At 45.0% G+C, this 21910-nt stretch overlaps 1 protein-coding gene across 1 annotated transcript in view; it reads right to left on the bottom strand.

The window, feature by feature from the left end:
- HADH (hydroxyacyl-CoA dehydrogenase) overlaps positions 1 to 21910 on the bottom strand; it is a 50827-nt gene that overhangs the window by 4635 nt on the left and 24282 nt on the right. Inside the window, exons 2-6 of the mRNA XM_059067685.2 lie at positions 20739 to 20867; positions 19505 to 19662; positions 11896 to 12022; positions 7968 to 8057; positions 3203 to 3275 (exon numbers count right to left, since the gene is read on the bottom strand). Coding sequence (XP_058923668.1) covers positions 3203 to 3275; positions 7968 to 8057; positions 11896 to 12022; positions 19505 to 19662; positions 20739 to 20867 — 577 coding nt within the window. The remainder of the gene's footprint in view (positions 1 to 3202; positions 3276 to 7967; positions 8058 to 11895; positions 12023 to 19504; positions 19663 to 20738; positions 20868 to 21910) is intronic.

The raw sequence follows: 21910 nt of genomic DNA, 5'->3' as shown, positions 1-21910 counted from the left end.
ATAGTAGGAGAAGAGACACACATGCCGTGCGGCAGGGAAGAGAGTAGTAGCACATGCCCCGAAGGAGAAGCAAAGTGTACACACAGAGAGTTACGACAACACAGATCACATCCAGCCTGGAGCGCTGGGGACAGTCCAGTGGGGCCTTGTGAGAAGGTGGGAGTTAGGTGTGGAGTGATGACAGGAAGGCACAGGGTGAGGAGAAAGAAGGCCCCCTGGCGAGGGCACGGTTTTTGGCAGGCTACAATGGAACCGCTGAACACGTCTTGGGCGGGAGAGGGACAGTGTGAGCAGGATGTCACCCAGTGCCTGGGGAACAGGCTCACGACACTGCCGGGGTGTCACCCGAGAAGAGCTCACCATGCAGCCCCCACCACGCTGCCAGAGCGGACCCTGACCTGTCACAGTGGCATCTGACGGGGGCAGCTGTCTGCTACAGGCACCAGCAGGCTCAAAGGTCTGCAGAGAGAGCCCAGACCCTCAGGGGCGAGGGTGACCGAGCCCACCAATCAGGCCTCGGTTACAGTGGGAATGATGAGAGCAACGGAAGGAGAGAGGACAGGAGCTGCAGGGCACTGGGCAAGAAGGCACGACACAGAAGCAAGGAGGCTCACAGCCCCAGAGAGCAGTGATGGGGGCGGTGAAGCGCTGCTAGACTCCACAGGGAGTTGAAGGAAGTGCTGCTGGGGGCCCGTGCACTCTGAAGGCTGCTCAGCTGCCCGGGAGGCCCGAGTGGACAGCGACGGAGCTGATTCTCTGTTCTAATGCCCCACACATCCTTCTGATGAACCTCCACCGCTCAAAGCAGCATTCTGACAACCTGAGCGGCACACTTACTCGGGAATACCAAGTGTTCGCAATGGACCCAAAATTCATGTTGAAATACTACCCCCCAATGCGATGGTATAAGGAGGTGGGGTCTTGTAGGAATTAGGATTAGAAGAGTCACAAGGGTGGAGCTCCACTCTTCTCAGAGTCCTAAGAGAGCCTGTTTCCTCTCTCTGCTCTCTGCCACGGGAGGCAGTCTACAACCAGAAGAGGGCTCGCACCAGACACCCAATCATGCTGGCACCCAAAATTTGGACTTTAGCCTCCAGAACTGTGAGAATTAAATTTCTGTCATTTATATGCCACCCAATCTCTATTGCTGTATTTTTTACAGCAGCCCAAGCTGACCAAGACAGTGTCATCCAGAGAAATTCTCCACAATGAGTTCTGAAAAGGCTGGGCCGAACTGCCTTCACGGCTTGACCCTGCTGCCCGGGGGGCAGTACCGCATGCACTGTCTCCTCACCCTCCTGGACAACACAATGCTTCAGGAGCCCGGTTGTGAAGACACGAGGTAACAGGAAATCCTTTGCTGCCTGGGGGAGCCTCACTAAAGGCCGGCTGACCGGGGAGGAATCCCAAGCGACACAGCAGCGGGAGAGGATAATCCAAATGCCTTCAGCTCTCAGAGAAGAACGGATGCAGTTCCGCCAGCCACTCAGCACAGGCTAACAGAGGCGGGGTGGCAGGCATGCATGTGAGCGCCCCCTGCGCTGGCTGAATGAGGGCAGAACACTGAGGTGGCAGAAGGGACATGGTAAGAAGCCTGAGGTGTGAGGAGTCCAGACCATAGTGTGGCTTCCTGGGAAACAGCACCCAGACATGACCCCCAGCACCTCCAGGGTACTGAGGGCACCGCCAAGGGCAAAGTAAGAGTACTTCCCCTGTGGGGTCAGATTCCCCTCCGAATTTCACCTCCCAGGTGGCTAGTGATGGTGAAGGTTAAAGGGACTCCATCTGTTTAGAAAAGGACCACTGCTGGTTAAGAGGAGAGCAGAAGATAAGAAAATGACTTCCAACTTACAACCAGATACACGGTTCAGTTGAAAATATATCAAAGTGAGGACTGCCCTGGTGGCGCAGTGGTCGAGAGTCTGCCTGCCGATGCAGGGGACGCGGGTTCGTGTCCCGGTCCGGGAGGATCCCACATGCCGCGGAGCGGCTGGGCCCGTGAGCCGTGGCCGCTGAGCCTGCGCGTCCGGAGCCTGTGCTCCGCAACGGGAGAGGCCACAACAGTGAGAGGCCCGCATACCGCAAAAAAAAAAAAGAAAAAGAAAAAAGAAAAGAAAATATATCAAAGCGACAGCATGTTTCAGTGAGAAAGACAGCATGTTTCAGTGAGAAAGACAGCATTACGAGGTGGATCACCCACATGCTATATTCTAAAACATAACATTACAAAAAAAACTCTGCCTTTCAAAGTAGGGCAAAATGCTTCATGCTGTCTTTGAGGTGTAATTAGGCATATTTGTTGATAGATAAACACAGAAGTGTTGGTTTGATCTTGGAGCAAAAGTGAGGCAAATGCCTCCATAAAACACAGAGAAAAGTTTTAATATTTAAAGCAGATTTTGAGGAAGAAAATATGCTTTCATCTCTCTGGAAGAGCTAGTATAAATGTTTTGTTTCAAAAATGACATTCTCAGGAGCAAGCATTTGTAAATGAAGTAATTGAAAACAATTACACTTGCTTTTCATCCAGTCCTATTAAGGCCTGTTTGCCTTTGAAGCAGACATGATAGTTACCTTTCCAGAAATGCGGTAGGTAAGGTAGGCAGGAGGGTACATGACATTTTATAACCTTGGACCATGTCCCAAGTCTACTGCTGCAACAGGGAAAATCATTCTTCGTCAATCAACAAAGTATTGAGAAAAAAACCATTTCAGACCATTCTTAAGGTTAAAAAAAATGCATCAAAACATCACTCAGTAAGGATGGACAAGGCTGTTAGAAACATTCCTTGTCACACAACAGCCTTGTTACTCATTTCCCTTCTCCTGTCACAATTTTAGAACCTTAGGGAATTTTAAATGTTTCCTAGCCCTGTGATTTTTATATCTACATCATCATCATGATGATGATTATTATTTTAAGCAATAAGCCCTTTAACCAGAGATCCAGGATATAAATCCATGTTGGCCAAAGATTGCTCTGGCTGGTCCTGTAGTAGGGGGGCTGTCCCAGGGCCACCTCAGAGGGAATCCAGGGCGGCCTGGGAACACAGTGACAGAGGCACGGGGGCCCAAGGTCAGGCTGATCCACAGAGCCAGAAAACAGAAGCTCCTCCCCTACTCCTCATGGCCCATCTCTTCCCACAGACCCTGCGGGAGAACTCCCAGACTCGCTGCACCCAGCCTGGGTCGGGACAGCTACCTCGTTCATACAGCCTGACTGCTTCCATGAGGTATGGCACCAGGAGACGGTTCACAATAAACCCAGGAGTATCCTGTCAGAGGAGAGAGAAAAACAGTAGACAAATGAATTTTCCGTGAACTTTACCTTTTGTAAAGTCACCAGATCACTCCTTCTCACCCTGGACTGTTACCCACATTTATCAAGCTATACATTTTCAAAATGTTTTAAGGTACCAAGACAGTCTCACTTCTACCTCACATGACAATTTATCCAACAATTATAGTACCCCAGAAGCCCCTACTGCACGGACCCTGAAATAAAGGCAGATAAGGCAGAGGGGTCACCAGAAAGAGCATGGCTTTGGGGGCAGGCAGATCTGGGCTCGAATTCTAATATTCTCCGACCTTGCATCATTCTGAACCTCAGTTTCATCATCTGTGAAATGGGAATAGTAACTTCCACCTCACAGGTTGTGAAGATAAATCAGAACACATAAAATGCTGTGCACAGAGCCCTCCCCTCAAGCGGTAGTCCTTTTACTCCTCTCCTCTCCCACATCCCTTTCAGGAGTCTAGAAAAAGTAACACTCCATCTTAAACACTCCTCGTAGGAGCACGACCTCCCGGCTGCTCAGGATTTTCTCAGGCTCCAGCGCACAGCACAGGATGGTGGAGCTGGGGACTGGTGCCAGGGCAAACACGCAGATGCTAACAGATCGATGGCCTTTCACAGCTCACTACCGAAGACTCTCTACCCTGATGACTCCTTGCACTGCACATCCTTTCTTCATTTCCCCCCTCATTAAAATGCTTAACCATCTCTCCTGAAGGCCTAGTATGGGGTCTGGATTCTACCTACTGATCTCTTTTAGAAGCTTATGGGGCAGGCTGGGTTGGTTAACTTTTTGGTGGTATTTATGTGAAGTTGATTTCCACTAAGTAAATGGAGCCCATTCTTTTAACAAAAGGCTGTGATCCTCCTGCAGGAAGAAATCTGCACCCTGGCCCCAGGCCTTGTGTCCCGTTTCAAGCACACACTGGACACTCCATAAACATCTGAATTAAAGACGCCCAGCCTCCTGCATTACTCTTCCAACTCACCGGACTGCACACCGTAGCCACAGGATTTGTAGCTCCTTTCACTCTGGACAAGCTGAAACCATGCCTACCCCATCTCCCAGGAATACGGAGATGCACAAAAGAGCTTTAACAGTTTAACCAAGACTATATTAATATAACCATGTTGATTTAATAACTAGGGCATGGAAGCAACTTAAATGTCCATCGACGGATGAATGGATAAAGAAGATGTGATACATACATACAATGGGATATTACTCAGCCAGAAAAAAAGAAAGGAATAATGCCATTTGCAGCACCATGGATGGACTTAGAGAATCTTATACCGAGTGAAATAAGTCAGACAGAGAAAGACAAATATCATGATATCGCTTATATGTGAAATCTAAAAAAGTGGTACAAATGAAATTATTTACGAAACAGAAATAGAGTCACAAGTGTAGAAAACAAACTTATGGTTACCGGGGGAAAGTTGGGGGGGGTGATAAATTGGGAGACCGGGATTAATAAATACACACTACTGTATATAAAATAGGTAATTAATAAGGACCTACTGTATAGTACAGGGAACTCTTCTCAATACTCTGTAATGACCTACATGGGAAAAGAATCTAAAAAAGTGGATATAGGCATAACTGATACACTTTGCTGTACAGCGGAAACTAATGCAACATTGTAAAGCAACTATACTCTAATAAAAAAATTTTTTAAAAATAACTAGGGCAAAAATGCTTTTCAACTTCAAAAAGTTTATTGTAGAATTTCAGAAGGGGTAGGGTACCTGAATACATAAAGCACACCATATACAAGGTTAGAAATCAGAAAGCAGCCTGGGAAAAATATTTTCTCCATATATAATATATGGAGTTTTAAAATCATTTACATAAAGAGCTCATAGAACTCAATAAGGAAAACATGCTAAAGCTCACAAAATATTTAAAGAAATATTCATTACAACAAAACAGCATGTTGCCAGTCAGATTATTGGCAAGAGGTTTTTTTCCCCATTATAATATTCAATGCTGTTGAGGATGCAGAGTGATACTCTCATAATACTGGTAGAATGTAAAGAGACACAGTCCTTTAATTAAGCAATTTAATTTTATGTAATCATACACCTTACATTTTTCATACACATATATTTATTAAATATACTTTACTGTATTTATTATATACCAGGTACTGTTTGTTCTAAGTACTTTACAAATATTAATTCATTTATTCCTCATAATAATCCTATGAGACAAGTACTATTATTACCGCTACATGAGACAGAGGTAGAGGATACTGAGGCACAGAGAGGTTAAGTAACTTGCCCAAGGTTACACATCTAATAAGTGCCAAAGCCAGGATGTGAACCCAGGCAGCCTGGCTCCAGAGTCCATTGCCTTACGCTTTTCACACCACACTTTCCCTGTGAAGTGTTACTAGGAAGAAAGACACATTTCAGGCACATTCATGCCAGTCTTCTTCTGTGTTGGGTATTGGTAAGTTACAGTCCTGCAGGCCAAATCCAGTTGTAAATAAAGTTTTAGTGGAACACAGCCACACTTCTCTGCTGGTATGGTCCATGCAGCAGAATCAAGTAGCTGCAACAGAGACCATAAGCCCTACAATATTACTATCTGGCCCTTGACAGGAAAGTTTGCTGACCCTTGTTCTACGTGATTGCCTTCTGTCGTCTGGGTGCCTCAGCAAGAGCTTGAATAACTGACCCTGAAAGACTCCCCAAAAGCCCTAAGGTATCACCTAAAAAGAGGGTTCTGCAATAATGTAACAAGGGCAATTTTATGAGGCCAGAGTTCCCAGGCCTGTATCTGCCATGGCCAGTCTGATGGGAGAACGAATCATCACTCTCCATGAATTAATGACCGTGCTGCTGAAGACCATCCCTGGCTTCTTCCCGCACCTCCATTTTCATGCCTGGCTTTTGATCTGCTGCAGGCTGATGCCCCTTCTAACACTATGACTACTGTCTGCCACAAACAAAGCATCAACTGGTAAGAAGAAGTGCAACCATACCCTCTGGTTATTAATGTGATTTTTTTTTTAATCCAAAATATTTAAAACCATAAAACTAAACCAAAACAATGAGTGTTAAAAAATGAGATTCCCTAATATAACACTACAGACTTCCACTGGGGGGACTGGCGTGTGGAAGACTATTGGGGTCCACGTCGACAGGTGACTGACTCAGATGACTCATGCACAACTTGAGTTTTCATGGGTTAATACAATACTGTGAGTTCAAACTTGAGACTATTTTAGAAAGCGAAACTATGGTATGAGAAGAACCACAATGGTATTTAAAAGATTACGGTCAACCAGCGATTCCACTCCTGGATATATATCCGAAAAAACAAAAACACTAATTCGAAAAGATACATGCACCCCAATATTCAGAGCAGCACTATTTACAATAACCATGACAAGGAAACAACCCAAGTGCCCATCAACAGACAAACTGGCTTAAGCAGACATGATATATATATATATAATGCAATACTGCTCAGCCATAAGAAAGAATGAGATTTTGCCATTTGGAGCAACATAGATGGACTTGGAGGGCATTATGCTACGTGAAGTCAGACAGAGAAAGACAAATACTGTATGATATCACTTCTATGTGGAAACTAAAAAATACAACAAACTAGTAAATAGAACAAAAAAGAAGCAGACTCACAGGAATAGAGAACAAACTAGTGGTTACCATGGGGTGGGGACAGGGAAATACAGGGGTGGGAGAATGGGAGATACAATCTACTGGGTATCAGGTAGGCTCAGGATGTATTGTACAATACAGGGAATATAGCCAATATTTTGTAGTAACTGTAAATGGAAAGTAACTTTTTAAAATTGTTTTTAAAAAAATTTTTTAAATAAAAAAGACTGTGGTCAAAAAAGTAGAAAACATATTTATAAAAATTTATAATGGAATTCTGTGACACAACTGTCCTTTCAGAAAAACGGCCAAGTCATGAAGAAGTGCAGTCCCTAAGTGTGCGGGGAACTAAAGAGGAACTACAGCAAATGGAGAGACTGCAGGTAATCAAAACAAAGTAGGTGACAGCACCTGGGGATAATTTTACATATAATACCAGGTATCTCAAGGAAGGGGAAAAAGGCCGGAGGCAAGCTTTCCACCCACCACACTTCTTACTGAAAAACAAAACAACACTAACAAAATCATAAGCAACATTCCACTGAGAAACAGCTTTGTTTTTTGCTATGGGCTCTACCTCTCTCACACCATTTCCCTCATCACCTGCAGTGCTCTTTCCAAAAGGGAAGCCCTAGTTTTCTGTTCGGGATTCATGTGCCACCAGGCTGTGCCTGACTGACACACAGGGTTCTGGTTCCTCAGGGCCCAGAAGAAGCTGAAGCTGATGGGGTAACAAAAACCACCGATGGAAACACAACCACTCACCAAGAGACAAAAGTCAAGACCCAGAGAGAAATCCGAGTTTTCAATTTAGCTGAAGCCGTGGCTCCATCTGGATCGCAGACTATCTACCTGATGGCCTCGAGCATGGCTTAGGAGTAGCCGGTTTCCCTGCTAGATGCAACTTGCTCTTTACAGCCTGAGGACAGGCCTGCAGCAAAAGTGGCCCATGTCCCACATCATCCTACTGCGGAAGAATCCTACCTGGAATAAGTCAGGTTCTGAGAAAAATCACCCCCATACCAAGCTATCCATACTCTACCTTGCAAGCAACAGGATGCTTTCCCAGCGTTTTGCTGAAGTCCACCAGAGATTCAAAGGTCTTTTGGCTGGTCATTGGTGTTTTAATGACCTGGAAATGCAAAGCAGAGAAGAGTTATAACCAGAAAGTCAGAAAACAATCTCAACACAACAGTTCAAGGAAACACTGATCAAATATTGCCACACAGGTGGCAAAAATAACTTTAGTTTCAGATTAGAAGGATTTCAAGCCAGAAACAAAACGTCCACTTTAAGAGGGCGGACTACTGCAGAACACACAAAATCAAGGCTTAAAATATAAATGTGGGGACTTCCCTGGTGGTGCAGTGGTTAAGAATCGCCTGCCAATGCAGGGGACACGGGTTCGAGCCCTGGTCTGGGAAGATACCACATGCCGCAGGGCAATTAAGCCCATGTGCCACAACTACTGAGCCTGCACCCTAGAGCCCGTGAGCCACAACGACAGAGCCCGCGTGCTGCAACTGCTGAAGCCCACGGGCCTAGGGCCCATGCTCCGCAACAAGAGAAGCCACCACAATGAGAAGCCCGCACACCGCAACAAAGAGTAGACCCTGCTCGCCGCAACTAGAGAAAGCCCGCGCACAGCAATGAAGACCCAACGCAGCCAAAAAATAATACATAAATAAATAAAAATAAATTTTACAAAAACATATGTGTGTGTGTGTGTGTGTGTGTGTGTGTGTGTGCGTGCGCGCACACGGAGAGTTCTCCAGGTTTTGTCACTGAGACAGACCTGGGTTCAAATATCAATCACACCACTTACTGGCTCTGTGACCCTGGGAATGTTTCTTGAAATTGAAATGACACTGAAATCACTCTACCTACCTCAAGGAGTTAAGGTGAGAATGGAATTAGATTAGGAAGCAAAGCATTAAGGGCAGCTCCTACAAGGGCTGAAGTGCTCAGTAAATGCTGGCTTTTATTAGGGTTTTACTCGCTACTGTTAATTATTTCAGGGAGGTATCTGGAAGTCTACTAGAGTGCAACAACTGCCCTCAAAGTACTCTGCATGAAGTTACACCTTCTCTTAGCGTACAGGTGAGAAGGAGCCTCAGGAAAACAGAGGGGCACTCAGGTCACCCAGGTCCTGTGGACTCTGAGATGAGTCATCCCCTCATTACTCTGCCCTCTCCCACACAGATGCCCCAAAGCCCAACAGCTCCCTTTGCCTCAGAACAGGCTCATCCCAGAGGAAGGCTTTCATAACCAGCAAACACCAGCCAATGGCTGTGGCCTGCCACCTGCCAGGCGCCTCAGGAAGGCTCCTGGCCGTGCTCCTGACCTTCTCTATAAGGTGCACTGCCAGAGTATGACTGCTACCCTGCTCACAGTGGGCAGCTGGGCTCCACGGAAGTCAGCACCAAGGGCCATACCTGGCGGTCAACTCTCAGGTGTTGTCAGCAGTTAAGATTTCAGCAAATGGAGAGAGACCCAGATGAATTTAAACTTTAAAAAATATATAACTTAAATGCCAGTTAAGGGATTTCAACCAGAGTCAAAGCAAACAGGCTTGGCTGCTACATCAGACCCTTTATCTGAGCCTAGGCAAGTCAAATCAGCCCTCTGTGCCTCACCTTTCTTATATGAACCTGGGATGATGATATTTGACATATCCTCCCTCTTTTAAAAGGGCTATATGGTGTAATGAGCTAGTGTCTGAGCAGGATGAAAAGCTCTATATAAATGACGAGAATCATTATCATTCACGTTTTAATGTGATCACAGCTTGGGGTGTGGGGCTATGTTATGGCACTAAGGGAAGTAAATGAGTGGAAACAGAAAAAAGCACCATGAAGATGGGGTTGAGGAATGGGATGAGATGGGCCAGAAACTGCTCTGCAGGTATCACAAATCAAACAGCAGTAGAAGAATTATTCAAGAGGAGGTATAAAACCACCTCCATCAGAACCGTATAGATTGAGCTAGGACAAGGGCTGCCAATTATGGAGTTTTAAAAAATAATATGTTGGCTTAAAGGAATCAATACTATAGGTTTTTGGGTTTTTTTTTTTAACAGGAGGGATGCATATTTACTCATTTGTTCAACAAATAGCAATGAGCTACATATATTCTATTCCAACACAGGGTCTGAAAAAATATACATATACACATATAACTTGAGCCCAGCCCCAAGTAAAGGAGAGCCACTCAACTTATGGTTCATTGTGGTGCTTACCACCAGCAACACACACATGAATGCTCAAGTTAAAGAATAAAAGTTGCACAAACAAGAGCACTTTTGGAAAACACTTTCTAGAAAATGTTAACACTTGCCAAGCATTAACTGTTAACAATCAAGGTGCCATATTTCCAAAGACACAGATGGACATTATCAGATAAATGCAGCTGAAAACAGTATTAGAGTTTGAAGTAAATCTACAAAATGTGTCTGTAACTTCGAAACACATTACGTGCATGATATGGTAACAAAAAAAGTACTTAGTCCCTAAGTACTGAAATGCTGACAATCCCATCCCGCGTCCTTGCCCTTTTCTGCATAAGGAGAAAAGCGGTTTCTTCTATTCCTTGGGCCCCTCCCTTTTACTCCTTAACTTCTTCAAAAACAGCCTTAGGGGTTGGCAGTAAATTGGAAGAAACTAAGAAGCAATGTTAGTGGAACAGATCATTCCTATTGCAAGATGGGTCAGAGTTGTCCTTGAAAGAGAACTGTAAGAAAACATAGTCGCTCTTAACCTAGATGCTAATGCTTATGTTGTGGGGGGAGGGGACACGGGAGGGGAAGGGGCCGGAGGAGAAGGCAGCAGTGGAGAAAAAGACCCTGACGCATGCCCAGGGAGCACGCGTCTACAGAGGCCTGCCTGGATCCACAGCCCCACGCTTCGCGCGTGGCAGTTAACGCCTCAGCCTCAGCACGAACGCTACTTTAATAGCAGCTGCTCCTCAGACCCTGTAATGAGCCCCCCTATTAAAGGCAAGTTGCCACATTTCAGGTGCAAATTCGACAGTGACTCCATCTCCCTGGTACCTAAGACTCCAAACAAGCAAGCAGAAGCAGCCCAAACAGGATCGCTGGCAGCCCTCCCTGGCCACTTTCCTCCACCTCCCAGGTTTGAGGTCGGGAGGTTCAAGCCTACTGGAAGCTGCTTTTTTATTTTTTTTCAACATCTTTCTTAGAGTATAATTGCCTTACAATGGTGTGTCAGTTTCTGCTTTACAACGAAGTGAATCAGCTGAACATATACATATATCCCCATATCCCCTCCCTCTGGCGTCTCCCTCCCACCCTCCCTATCCCACCCCTCTAGGTGGTCACAAAACAGGAGCTGATCTCCCTGTGCTATGCGGCCGCTTCCCACTAGCTGCTTTAATAGCTCTGATCACAACACACGGGAGCTGTGCCTCCCCTGGTGACAATATCAAGGCCCTGTTACCTGGGGCTGAATTCAGCCCGGGAACAGTGGTCAGGGCATTATTACAGCAGCTCCTGTGGGAAACCAGGCTTCTAATAGAATTCCACATCCAGCCTAGACCAACTGACCTGGACAAGACCATATGAACACGGGTGGCTCTCCCCTCCGTGGTCTCATCAAGCTAGTGGTCTTTAGTGCTGCCTTCCCTGTCTGATGTCTCTCTCTACACTGCCCATCAGCTATGGCACAAACAAGTGACATTCCACAAAGTTAACAGAGCTCCTGGACATCACTGTTCAGAACACAGGGCTGCAAAGAAACAAAGCACAGTGGCCTTCCTAGATATTAGGTGCTCTTTCTTCCTTTGGCTCTGAAAGGAGAGGCTGGCCAGAGAAATCCAAGCACAAGGACAACCCCCCACCCTGCCACTAAAATCTATCCAGTGCCATCCCCAGGGGCAGGGAGGGTGCGACTCACAGAAGCAGGGCTGAGGGCTGGCAGAGCAAAAGCACACACGCACAGCAGACACCCACTGACCTCCACAAGTTTCATCAGGGGCACTGGGTTGAAGAAATGGAGCCCGGCAAATCGGTCCTGTCTGGTGGTGGCATTGGCTATGCTTGTGATCTGCAAAGAGGAAGTGTTGCTGGCAAAGATTGTGTGTCTGTGGAGAGAAAGACAGTGGAGTATTGGAATTAGTCCCGTCTTTGTAAACAGTCAGGACTCCTCTCAGGTGCAACACACAAGGTGACTGCTTACTGCCCAGATCCTATCCTTTCCTGACCCTAGAGGAAGTCAGGGAAAAGACACAGCTTCACACAAGAGGCTGAAATCAAGTGACCTGTTTCATTTAAATTTTGAAATTTTAAATTCAAAAGTTACCTGTTCCAAAAGCCTACGTAGTCTTTACCAATCCTTCCTTAATTTTAGGGAGCAAAATTTCTCCTGGCTACTTGCATTATTTAATTCACACAGTATGTGAGAAACAAAAGGAGGCAACAACGTCAGTCACAAGATGAAACTCCAAGTGAACAAAGACAGGAAAAACAGGATGCATCACAGACACTCAAAATAAGCAAAAAACTGTGAAGAAACACCTGAATCCTAAGGAACAAGAAACATCTGACATAAACATGAACTACAATCTTTTCCCCTCAAGTGAAAAGTTTTACTTTTCCAATGACTGAGAATTAAAATGAAAACAGAAAAAAACCAACATGGTCCAAAAGAAGTTTTAAGGTTACACTAGTAGACTTGGGGAAAGAAGTATACATATATACACATGATAAATGTAGTTCAAGGCGTTCTTATTATTATAAAATCTCCTTAAAAAAGCAGTACCATCTTCTTTTGAGTATATAAAATATTAAATTATTAATTTAAAAAATCCATACTGACTCAAACCCAATTTAAGTTTTTAAGACCTCAGTAAAGTGGGGTGCCAAAGGCATGACAGGCAAATATTTAAAGAGACAGGCAAGACTTAGCGGCTTTCCTACAGCACCACCTCGTGGATAAACGTACACAAAATGGCCTAATGCTAACTACAACCACAAGGGCCTGGTCACAGCGCAGGAAGGGGAATGGTTCCTTAAGACCAGATTGGGGGGTTCATTCTGTAGTGAGGTGGATGGACCTGGAGTCTGTCATACAGAGTGAAGTAAGTCAAAAGGAGAAAAAAACAAATACCATACGCTAACACATATATATGGAATCTAAGAAAAAAAAATGTCATGAAGAGACTAGGGGTAGGACGGGAATAAAACACAGACCTACTAGAGCATGGACTTGAGGATATGGGGAGGGGGAAGGGTAAGCGGTGACGAAGTGAGAGAGTGGCATGGACATATATACACCACCAAACGTAGGGCGGATAGCTAGTGGGAAGCAGCCGCATGGCACAGGGAGATCAGCTCGGTGGTTTGTGACCACCTAGAGGGGTGGGATCGGGAGGATGGGAGGGAGGGAGACGCAAGAGGGAAGAGATGTGGGAACATATGTATATGTATAACTGATTCACTTTGTTGTAAAGCAGAAACTAACACATCATTGTAAAGCAATTATACTCCAATAAAGATGTTTAAAAAAAAAAACAGGCAATACTACAATCTGCCTGAAATCAGAGGCAAGTGGGAAAGAGAAGGGAAGGGAGAAGAAACTAGTAATTTGGGAAGAGGAGAGAAGAGTGAGGTGAAAGCAGCTGGTGTGCTGGGTGGCAGCTACCAGAGGCTGAAGGAAGACCCTTAGTGTGCTCAGTCCAGGAAAGCACTTCACTATTTTTTAAACATTTTTGTTGGGGTAGAGCTGATTTACAACGTTGTGTTAGTTTCAGGTGCGCAGCAAAGTAAATCAGTCATATATATATATATATATATATATATATATATATATATATATATATATATATATGTATACCCACTCTTTTTTAGATTCTTTTCCCATATAGGCCATTACAGAGTATTGAGTAGAATTCCCAGTGCTACACAGTAGGTCCTTATTAGTTATCTATTTTATATATAGCAGTGTGTATGTGTCAGTCCCAGTCTTCCAATTTATCCCTCCCTGCCCCTCACTTCCCCACCCCATAACCATAAGTGTATTTTCTACATCTGTAACTATTTGTTTTGTAGGTAAGTTCATTTGTAGTCTTTTTTTAGATTCCACATATAAGTGATATCATATTTGTCTTTCTCTGTCTGACTTCACTCGGTATGACAATCTCTAGGTCCATCCATGTTGTTGCAAATGGCATTACTTCATCCTTTTTTATGGCTGAGTAATATTCCATTGTATATATGTACCACATCTTCTTTATCCATTCCTCTGTTGATGGGCATTCAGGTTGCTTCCATGTGCTGGCTATTGTGAATAGTGCTGCAATGAACACTGGAGTGCATGTATCTTTTTGAATTAAGGTTTTCTCTGGATATATGGCCAGGAGTGGGATTGCTGGATCATATGGTAGCTCTATTTTTAGTTTTTTAAGGAACCTCCATACTGTTCTCCATAGTGGCTGTACCAGTGTACATTCCCACCAACAATGTAGGAGGGTTCCCTTTTCCCCACACCCTCTTGAGCATTTATCGTTTGTGGATTTTTTTGATGATGGTCATTCTGACCCGTGTGAGGTGATACCTCATTGCAGTTTTGATTTGCATTTCTCTAATAATTAGTGATGTTGAGCAGCTTTTCATGTGCTTTTTAACCATCTGTATGTCTTCTTTGGAGAAATGTCTACTTAGATCTTCCACCCATTTTTTGACTGAGTTGGGGTTTTTTTTGATATTGAGCTGCATGAGCTGTTTGTATATTTTGGAGATGAATCCCTTGTCAGTTGCTTCATTTGCAAATATTTTTTCCCATTCTGAGGGTTGTCTTTTTGTTTTGTTTACAGTTTCCTTTGCTGTGTGAAAGCTTTTAAGCTTAATCAGGTCCCATTGGTTTATTTTCTTTTTTATTTTCATTACTCTAGTAGGTGGATTGAAAAAGATCTTGCTGTGATTTATAGATCAATGGAACAGGATAGAAAGTCCAGAGATAAACTCATGTATCTGTGGTCACGTAATCTATGACAAAGGATGCAAGAATATACAATGGAGAAAAGACAGTCTCTTTAATAAGTGGTGCTGGGAAAACTGGACAGCTACATGTAAAAGAATGATACTAAACCACACCCCAGCAATCCCACTACTGGGCATATATATACCCAGAGGAAACCATAATTCAAAAAGACACATGCACCCCAATGTTCACTGCAGCACTATTTATAATAGCCAAGTCAAGGAAGCAACCTAAATGCCCACTGACAGACAAATGGATAAAGAAGATGTGACATACAATGGAATATTACTCAGCCGTAAAAAGGAATGAAACTGGGTCATCTGTAGAGACGTGGATGGACCTAGAGACCGTCATACAGAGTGAAGTAAGTCAGAAAGAGAAAAACAAATATCGTGTATTAACACATATATGTGGAATCTAGAAAAATGGTACAGATGAACTGGTTTGCAAGGCAGAAATAGAGACACAGATGTAGAGAACAAACGTATGGACACCAAGGGGGGAAAGTGGCAGGGGGGTGGGGGTGGTGGTGTGATGAATTGGGAGATTGGGATTGACATGTATACACTAATGTGTATAAAATGGATGACTAATAAGAACCTGCTGTATAAAAATAAATAAAATTTAAAAAAAAGAAAATTTTAAAGAAAATCAATATAAAGCAAGATGCTATTAAAAAAAATAGATAACTAATAAGAACCTGCTGTATAAAAAAAAAAAAACCACACACACAAAAAGCAGATTCTCAATCTAGTCCATTAAAAAAATACAATAGGGCTTCCCTGGTGGCGCAGTGGTTGAGAATCCGCCTGCCGATGCAGGAGACACGGGTTCGTGCCCTGGTCCGGGAAGATCCCACATGCCGCGGAGCAACTAAGCCCGTGAGCCATGGCCGCTGGGCCTGTGCGTCCGGAGCCTGTGCTCCGCAACGGGAGAGGCCACAACAGTGAGAGGCCCGCATACCGCAAAAAAAAAAAAAAAAAAAAAAATACAATAAAAACAATGAAATTAGAAGACACCCTAACACCATACACAAAAATAAACTCAAAATGGATTAAAGACCTAAATGTAAGACTGGACACTATAAAACTCTTAGAGGAAAGCATAGGCAGAACACTCTCTGACATAAAGGGCATTTCACTTTTACGGCACAAGAACACTGACCCTCCTCAAACAACTTCTAAGTTGGCCAACTTAAAGGCCAGCTAGAGGGGCTTGTCCTTTAAAAAAAAAAAAGACTTTTTTTAAGGTTTAAAATTCTAGTTTTCAAAGTTTCTTGCTTTTTGATCTGGGGAAAATAATATAAATTATCCTGTCACATAATATAAACCCTCCCCCACACAGAAGGCAAGGAGACCCTCTGCAGTAACAAGGAGTGGCTGACATGCCCTGAAGCACAGCAGCAGGGTCTCCACAACGCAAGGCTGTGCTAGCAGGGGTTCCACGCCCCCCTTAAGAAAAGAAAGGGCTAGGGCTTCCCTGGTGGCGCAGTGGTTGAGAGTCCGCCTGCCGATGCAGGGAACACGGGTTCGTGCCCTGGTCCGGGAGGATCCCACATGCCACGGAGCGGCTGGGCCCGTGAGCCATGGCTGCTGAGCCTGCGTGCCTGGAGTCTGTGCTCTGCAACGGGAGAGGCCACAACAGTGAGAGGCCCGCGTACCACAAAAAAAAAAAAAAAAAAAAAGAAAGGGCTATCTCAAAGGTGAGGGTTACACACTCATCAAAGATGAGTGTGGCATCTTTTTACAGGACATTTGAAGGGCAACTCATCTGCAAAAAGGGGAAACAAAGGCACACTGACTGGAGAGCACGTTTCGTCAAACAATGAAGTTACAGTCGGCCCTCAGGATCCTCAGGTTCCACCAGCCCAGATCGAAAATATTCCAAAAAAAAATTCCAGAAAGTTCCAAAAAGCAAAACTTGGACTTGCTGTGTGATTTACATAGCATTTACATTGATGTGAACCATTTTTTAAAAAGTCTTGACTGAATTGATGACAATACTGCTTCTGTTGTTCATGTTTTTTTGGTTTGTTTTTGGTCTGCGAGGCATGTGGGATCTTAGCTCCCCGACCAGGGATTGAACCTGCACCCCCTGCACTGGAAGGCAAAGTCTTAACCACTGGACTGCCAGGGAAGTCTACATAGCATTTACATTGTATCAGATATTATAAGTAATCTAGAGATGATTTAAAGTATATGGGCGATTGCGTAGATTACATGCAAATACTACACCACTTTATGTAAGGGACTCGAGCATCGTCAGATTTTGGTATTCACAGGGGTTCCTGGTCCCAACCCCGACAGATTCAGAAGGAAGACTGTACATCAGGGCCCAGTGCCGAGTGTCTCCAACCCAGGACACTCCCAAGCACACATATTACCAGAAGGAGAAAGATGTCTCCTGCCGACAGACCTCCACCGCCACCTCTCCCAATCGGCCAGGCTGGCTCTGCTACTAACAGTGTCTCAAACTGCCTTCCTTCAACACAAACACGATGTATGTACACATTATCTTCCACAAAAAAGCACACTCTCACAGTTTCCTTGAAACACTTGACTCTCTAGGACCATTTTTGTTTTTCCCTTTCTGATATTCACGTACCAAAGAACTTTCCTCTTAAACGCACTAACAGAAAATCAACAGCACAAGCATGATGGTCACTGGAAACACCCCCAGGTGTGAAGAAGACTAGAGGGGTGGTGGGCTGTGGTGGAGGAGAGCCCATGCTTTGTCAAAAGGGGGAGCCAGGATGCAGCTGGGGTGGGCCAGGGGCCTTAGGGAAGCTTTTCATCTGCACGTCTTATACTGCAGCTAGGGAATTTGTGCTCTCTTCCAGGATGCAACTGTTTTATCAGGGCTTCCAAGTGGAACTTTATCACTAGAATATATTTTCGTCTCCCATTATAGGATCTAACTGCAAAACTAAGCAGTAAAGTATCTCAATCAAGCTGTTTTATCAATTAAAAAACACAACAACAACAATTCAGCAAACATTCAATAAAGGTGGGGTTCTAAAATGAAAATGAGAGTGTGGAGAAGGATGGCTGGGGCCAGAAGCAAAGTCACATCTATGACGTGCCTACTATGGGTCCTGTCACGTGTCACATCTGTTTTATGACATAAACTTAGGTGAAAGAGGCTAGTATAGTGTCTGACATACAGTAGCTCTCTGGAAATGTGAGCTGAGTTACGTGAGTCTCCCAAACAACCCTGTGTAATAGGTACCACTACCCCTATTTCACTGACAGGGCAACTAGTCTTAGAGTTAGAACTGGGAAGGTCTTGGAAATTATTTACCCCTAACTCCTGAACTCAAATTACAGATGATAAAACTGAGGGCCAGAGGGGGTTCATGACTGTCCAAGGTCAGAGAGGGAAGTGGGGGGGGCCTGGCACCAGGCCTCAGGCCACCTGACTTTCCCCTAACTGTCCTTCCCTACTCGACGCTGACAAAAGAGGGCAGTCAGACCCATCACTGTCACGAGGGAATGACCAACATTCCAATAAAGACCAAACTGCTTGACAATACTCCCTTTTCTGGGGGTGGGTGTTTTACTGACTCAGAGGGCTCCCAGCTGACTTGGGAGTCAACACCCCTACCAAGACAGCCTTCTGTTTCTGTAGATGGTGCTGCAGCCCCTAAACGCCCATGTAAAGCACATGAGCATGCTGGTCAGCAGAGTGACACACAGGTGACAGAAAGACAGGCCTCTTCTCTTTGTCAGGGCAAGGCCTCTCCGGCCACCAGACCATAGAGCTCTAAGGGCTGACAACCCAGCAGGCTGGTATGTAAGTGTTTCTCTTTAGCCAGTGCTCACTGGCAGCTGCCTAAGAATTACTGTTGTCACAGAATCTTATTTGACTATGAGTCCCAACCAAGAAGGGTGAAGCGTGGCCAGGCAAACCACAAGAAGAGCATGAATGAATACATCAGGTGTCAGTATCACCAAGAGCCACGTGCAGAACTAGAGCTGCACATGTGCACAGCTTGCTGACACTGCACAGACAGTCCTGAGCCCGGCGGCCCTGTGCCTGACCTGCATGAGGACGGCTCTCCTCTCCCCCCTTTGCCAGGAAGCTGGGTAAGAACTCAGTGCTCCTTAAAGGCTCCCAAGAGCATTGTGATTTAACCCACAGAAAGCTCAAAGAAGGAGGGTCCTAGAAAACTGTGTAGACAGAGGAGCATTCCCTTCAATGACATCATTCTGTTGGTTCCGCCCAAAAGAGGGGACACACCAAACTGCTCTGAGGTTGCTCAGCAGACATTTAAGGACACGTCCGAGTGCCTCCATCCTCTGGCCTGGGAAGGCCCAGGACAAAGCCTGTCCCTGGATGGACCCTCCATTTCACATGGGAAATTCCACCCTCATTTGGGGACAAGGATCAGATCAGGGCAGCCCAAGCCTCGGGAAGCAAATTGGGGGTGGAGGATGGAGAACAAAGGAAACAGTGTCAGCTCTTCTGGAAACAGCTGTAGGGTAATAAAAAGTCTTAGTGTCAGAAGACTCCTTCCCAGAAGAAAAGCCCAAGAGCCCAGGAGGAAGCCCCCCAGACCCAATAAGATCTCCAAGAGACCACGTACTCGGCAGCAAACTTGTCCAGCCTCTTGAAGAGCTCGCTCTTCACCTTCAGATTCTCTACGATGGCCTCCACCACCAGGTCTGTGCTGTGGACCACAGATGCTGCGTCCACGCTGGTCAATATGCTGCTCAGGGTCTTCTCCACGAACTCATCGCCAGCCTAATGCGGTGGAGTAAGAAGAGAACGGTCACTGGGCTCACTCGAAAATGGTGTGTGATTTGCTGCTAAGGCGAGAGGAAAGAGGAGGGCGAGGATAGCCCAGACACAACTTGAATGTGTCCTGAAATTCTGAGAAATAAAACTCCCTACGTTGCTTCTTAGCGCAGAAAGCATCTCAATATACTTCTGGACACCAGGGCAAGAATCAGCCTGTGAACAATCCCAACTGCCGATCAGCACGCTGTCGTGTGTCAGTCATAATCTTTCAAGCTCTTAGTCAGCTCTGCTCCAGTTACTAAACTGTTTGTTCACAGCGCCTGTGTTGGCCTGTTCTATCTGTTCCGAGTGAACAGCCAGCCAGCCATGTACTGTTCCATGACGGGCTTCTTGGAAGCCTGTAATTTGTCTTCCAGAAAAGGGTAAAGGCTGAGCTCAGCCCCATCCATGAGTCTGAGAGGTGGTGCTGACTAGTTCCCTCTAGTAGGAGGCAGGGAAGAGCTGAGTAAGGGCAGGAGCGAAGAGTAAGAAAGCTGAACTCAGCAGTCGCTCGTCAAATAATGATCACCCAACATGTGCCAGCAACGGGTGGTTCAAAAGCACGCCAGACACAGTCTCTGCTCTAAAAGAGCTCATAGTCCTGTCTTTTCCTCATTTGTGCCTCCAGGTTTCCACAGAGAGACCTCAGTTAGGGCAGAAACAGACCGTGCCCCTATCAGCTGCCATTTTACTTCAAAATGTAATTTGCCCATGAGGATCCAAAATGGTCACCATCAGCTAAAGGCATCCAAAGTCGTCAAGAAATAAACAACTACCAGAGCTGTTCAACAGAAATATAATGCAAGACGATAGGTGATTTAAAATTTCTACTGGTTGCATTTTAACAAGCAAAAAGAAACAGGTAAAATTAATTTTATTTAACCCCAATATTTCTCATGGAATATTTAGTGATTATGTTATTATATTGGCCTAAAGTTTCAATTCAAACAAACTGAAAAAGCAAGCAAAGGCCAGAACCCCCTCACAAATGTGAAGTGGTCAGAGGACTGGTCTTGAGGACAGTGATGACAAGAAATTACCTTGGGGTTTTCTGCAAACTTCTTCTTGGCCACTTTCTGAAGGCTTTCCTCAATTCCCTTTCTAGATTTTGCCAGGATGTCCTCTGTTTGGTCCACCAACACTACTGTGTGGCCAGTTGCTGCAGCAACCTGGGGCAAAAAAAAAAAAAAGCAAGAAAACATAAAAGTTAAAAAAAAATAACAGTAGATGGGAATTCCCCGGTGGTCCAGTGGTTAGGACTCGGCACTTTCACCACTGGGGTGCAGGTTCAATCCCTGGTTGGGGAACTAATATCCTGCAAGCCGTGTGGCGTGGCTCAAAACAAAAACATAGAAACAGTAAAGTTTCATATTCTACATGAACTCTAACACCATTCTACTCAAAATACCGAATAAACCTAATAAGCCAACAGTAATTAAACACACACTTCTTCTCAGGCACTGCTCTAAACCCTTAACACGATGACAATTCTCAAACCAACCTTACAAGGTTAACAAATGTGCCCACGGTCACACAATAGGTAGGCCGCAGAGCTGGGATCTGAATCAAGGTTCTGAAGGCCACACTGTAACCACTACTCCGGGCTGCGCTGTCCAGCACAGAAGCCACTAGCCACACAGGACTAGTTCAATTGACTGAAATTAAGTAAAATTAAAAACTCAGCTCCTCAGTTGCATCAGTCCTATCCCAAGTGTTCAACAGCCCATTCACAGAGCACCTACTCCCTCCCCAACCACCTTTCCTCCTCAGAGCTGGCCCAGCTTGAGCAGACTGCCCGAGGCTCATCTCCACTGCAGTCCTTAAGTCAGCAATGGGTAAGACTTTAACAATGGTGGCAAAAAGGCTCATGTCCCCGAGGGCTAATCAGTGACAAGACTCCCATGAAAGTAGGTCTTGTCATCAACCAATTGAAAAGGACAATTCCCCTCCCGTCCCCTTGCCCACCTTGGCTAAATCCTGAGGGTACCGTTTAGTGAAGCTGCCCCAAGTTCGCATGCAGCCAGCCTAGTTTAGCCACAATCGATGACAAGTCAAGCCCTACCTACTTACTTCATCACAGTCTGCCAATAGCTTTGGCAAAAACTGTGGAAAAGGTAGATAAATTTTTTATTTCATATTACAGGTAGGTGTTATACTCAGTTCAAGCCATAAGTAATAGGACACAAATGGCCTAAAGCAAACATCAATGATG

The sequence above is a fragment of the Kogia breviceps genome, chromosome 6 (genome assembly GCF_026419965.1).
Source record: "Kogia breviceps isolate mKogBre1 chromosome 6, mKogBre1 haplotype 1, whole genome shotgun sequence".
In the NCBI taxonomy this organism is placed as follows: Eukaryota; Metazoa; Chordata; class Mammalia; order Artiodactyla; family Physeteridae; genus Kogia; species Kogia breviceps.
Note: the sequence above shows the minus strand (reverse complement) of the source record. Positions and strands in the feature narration are given on the sequence as shown.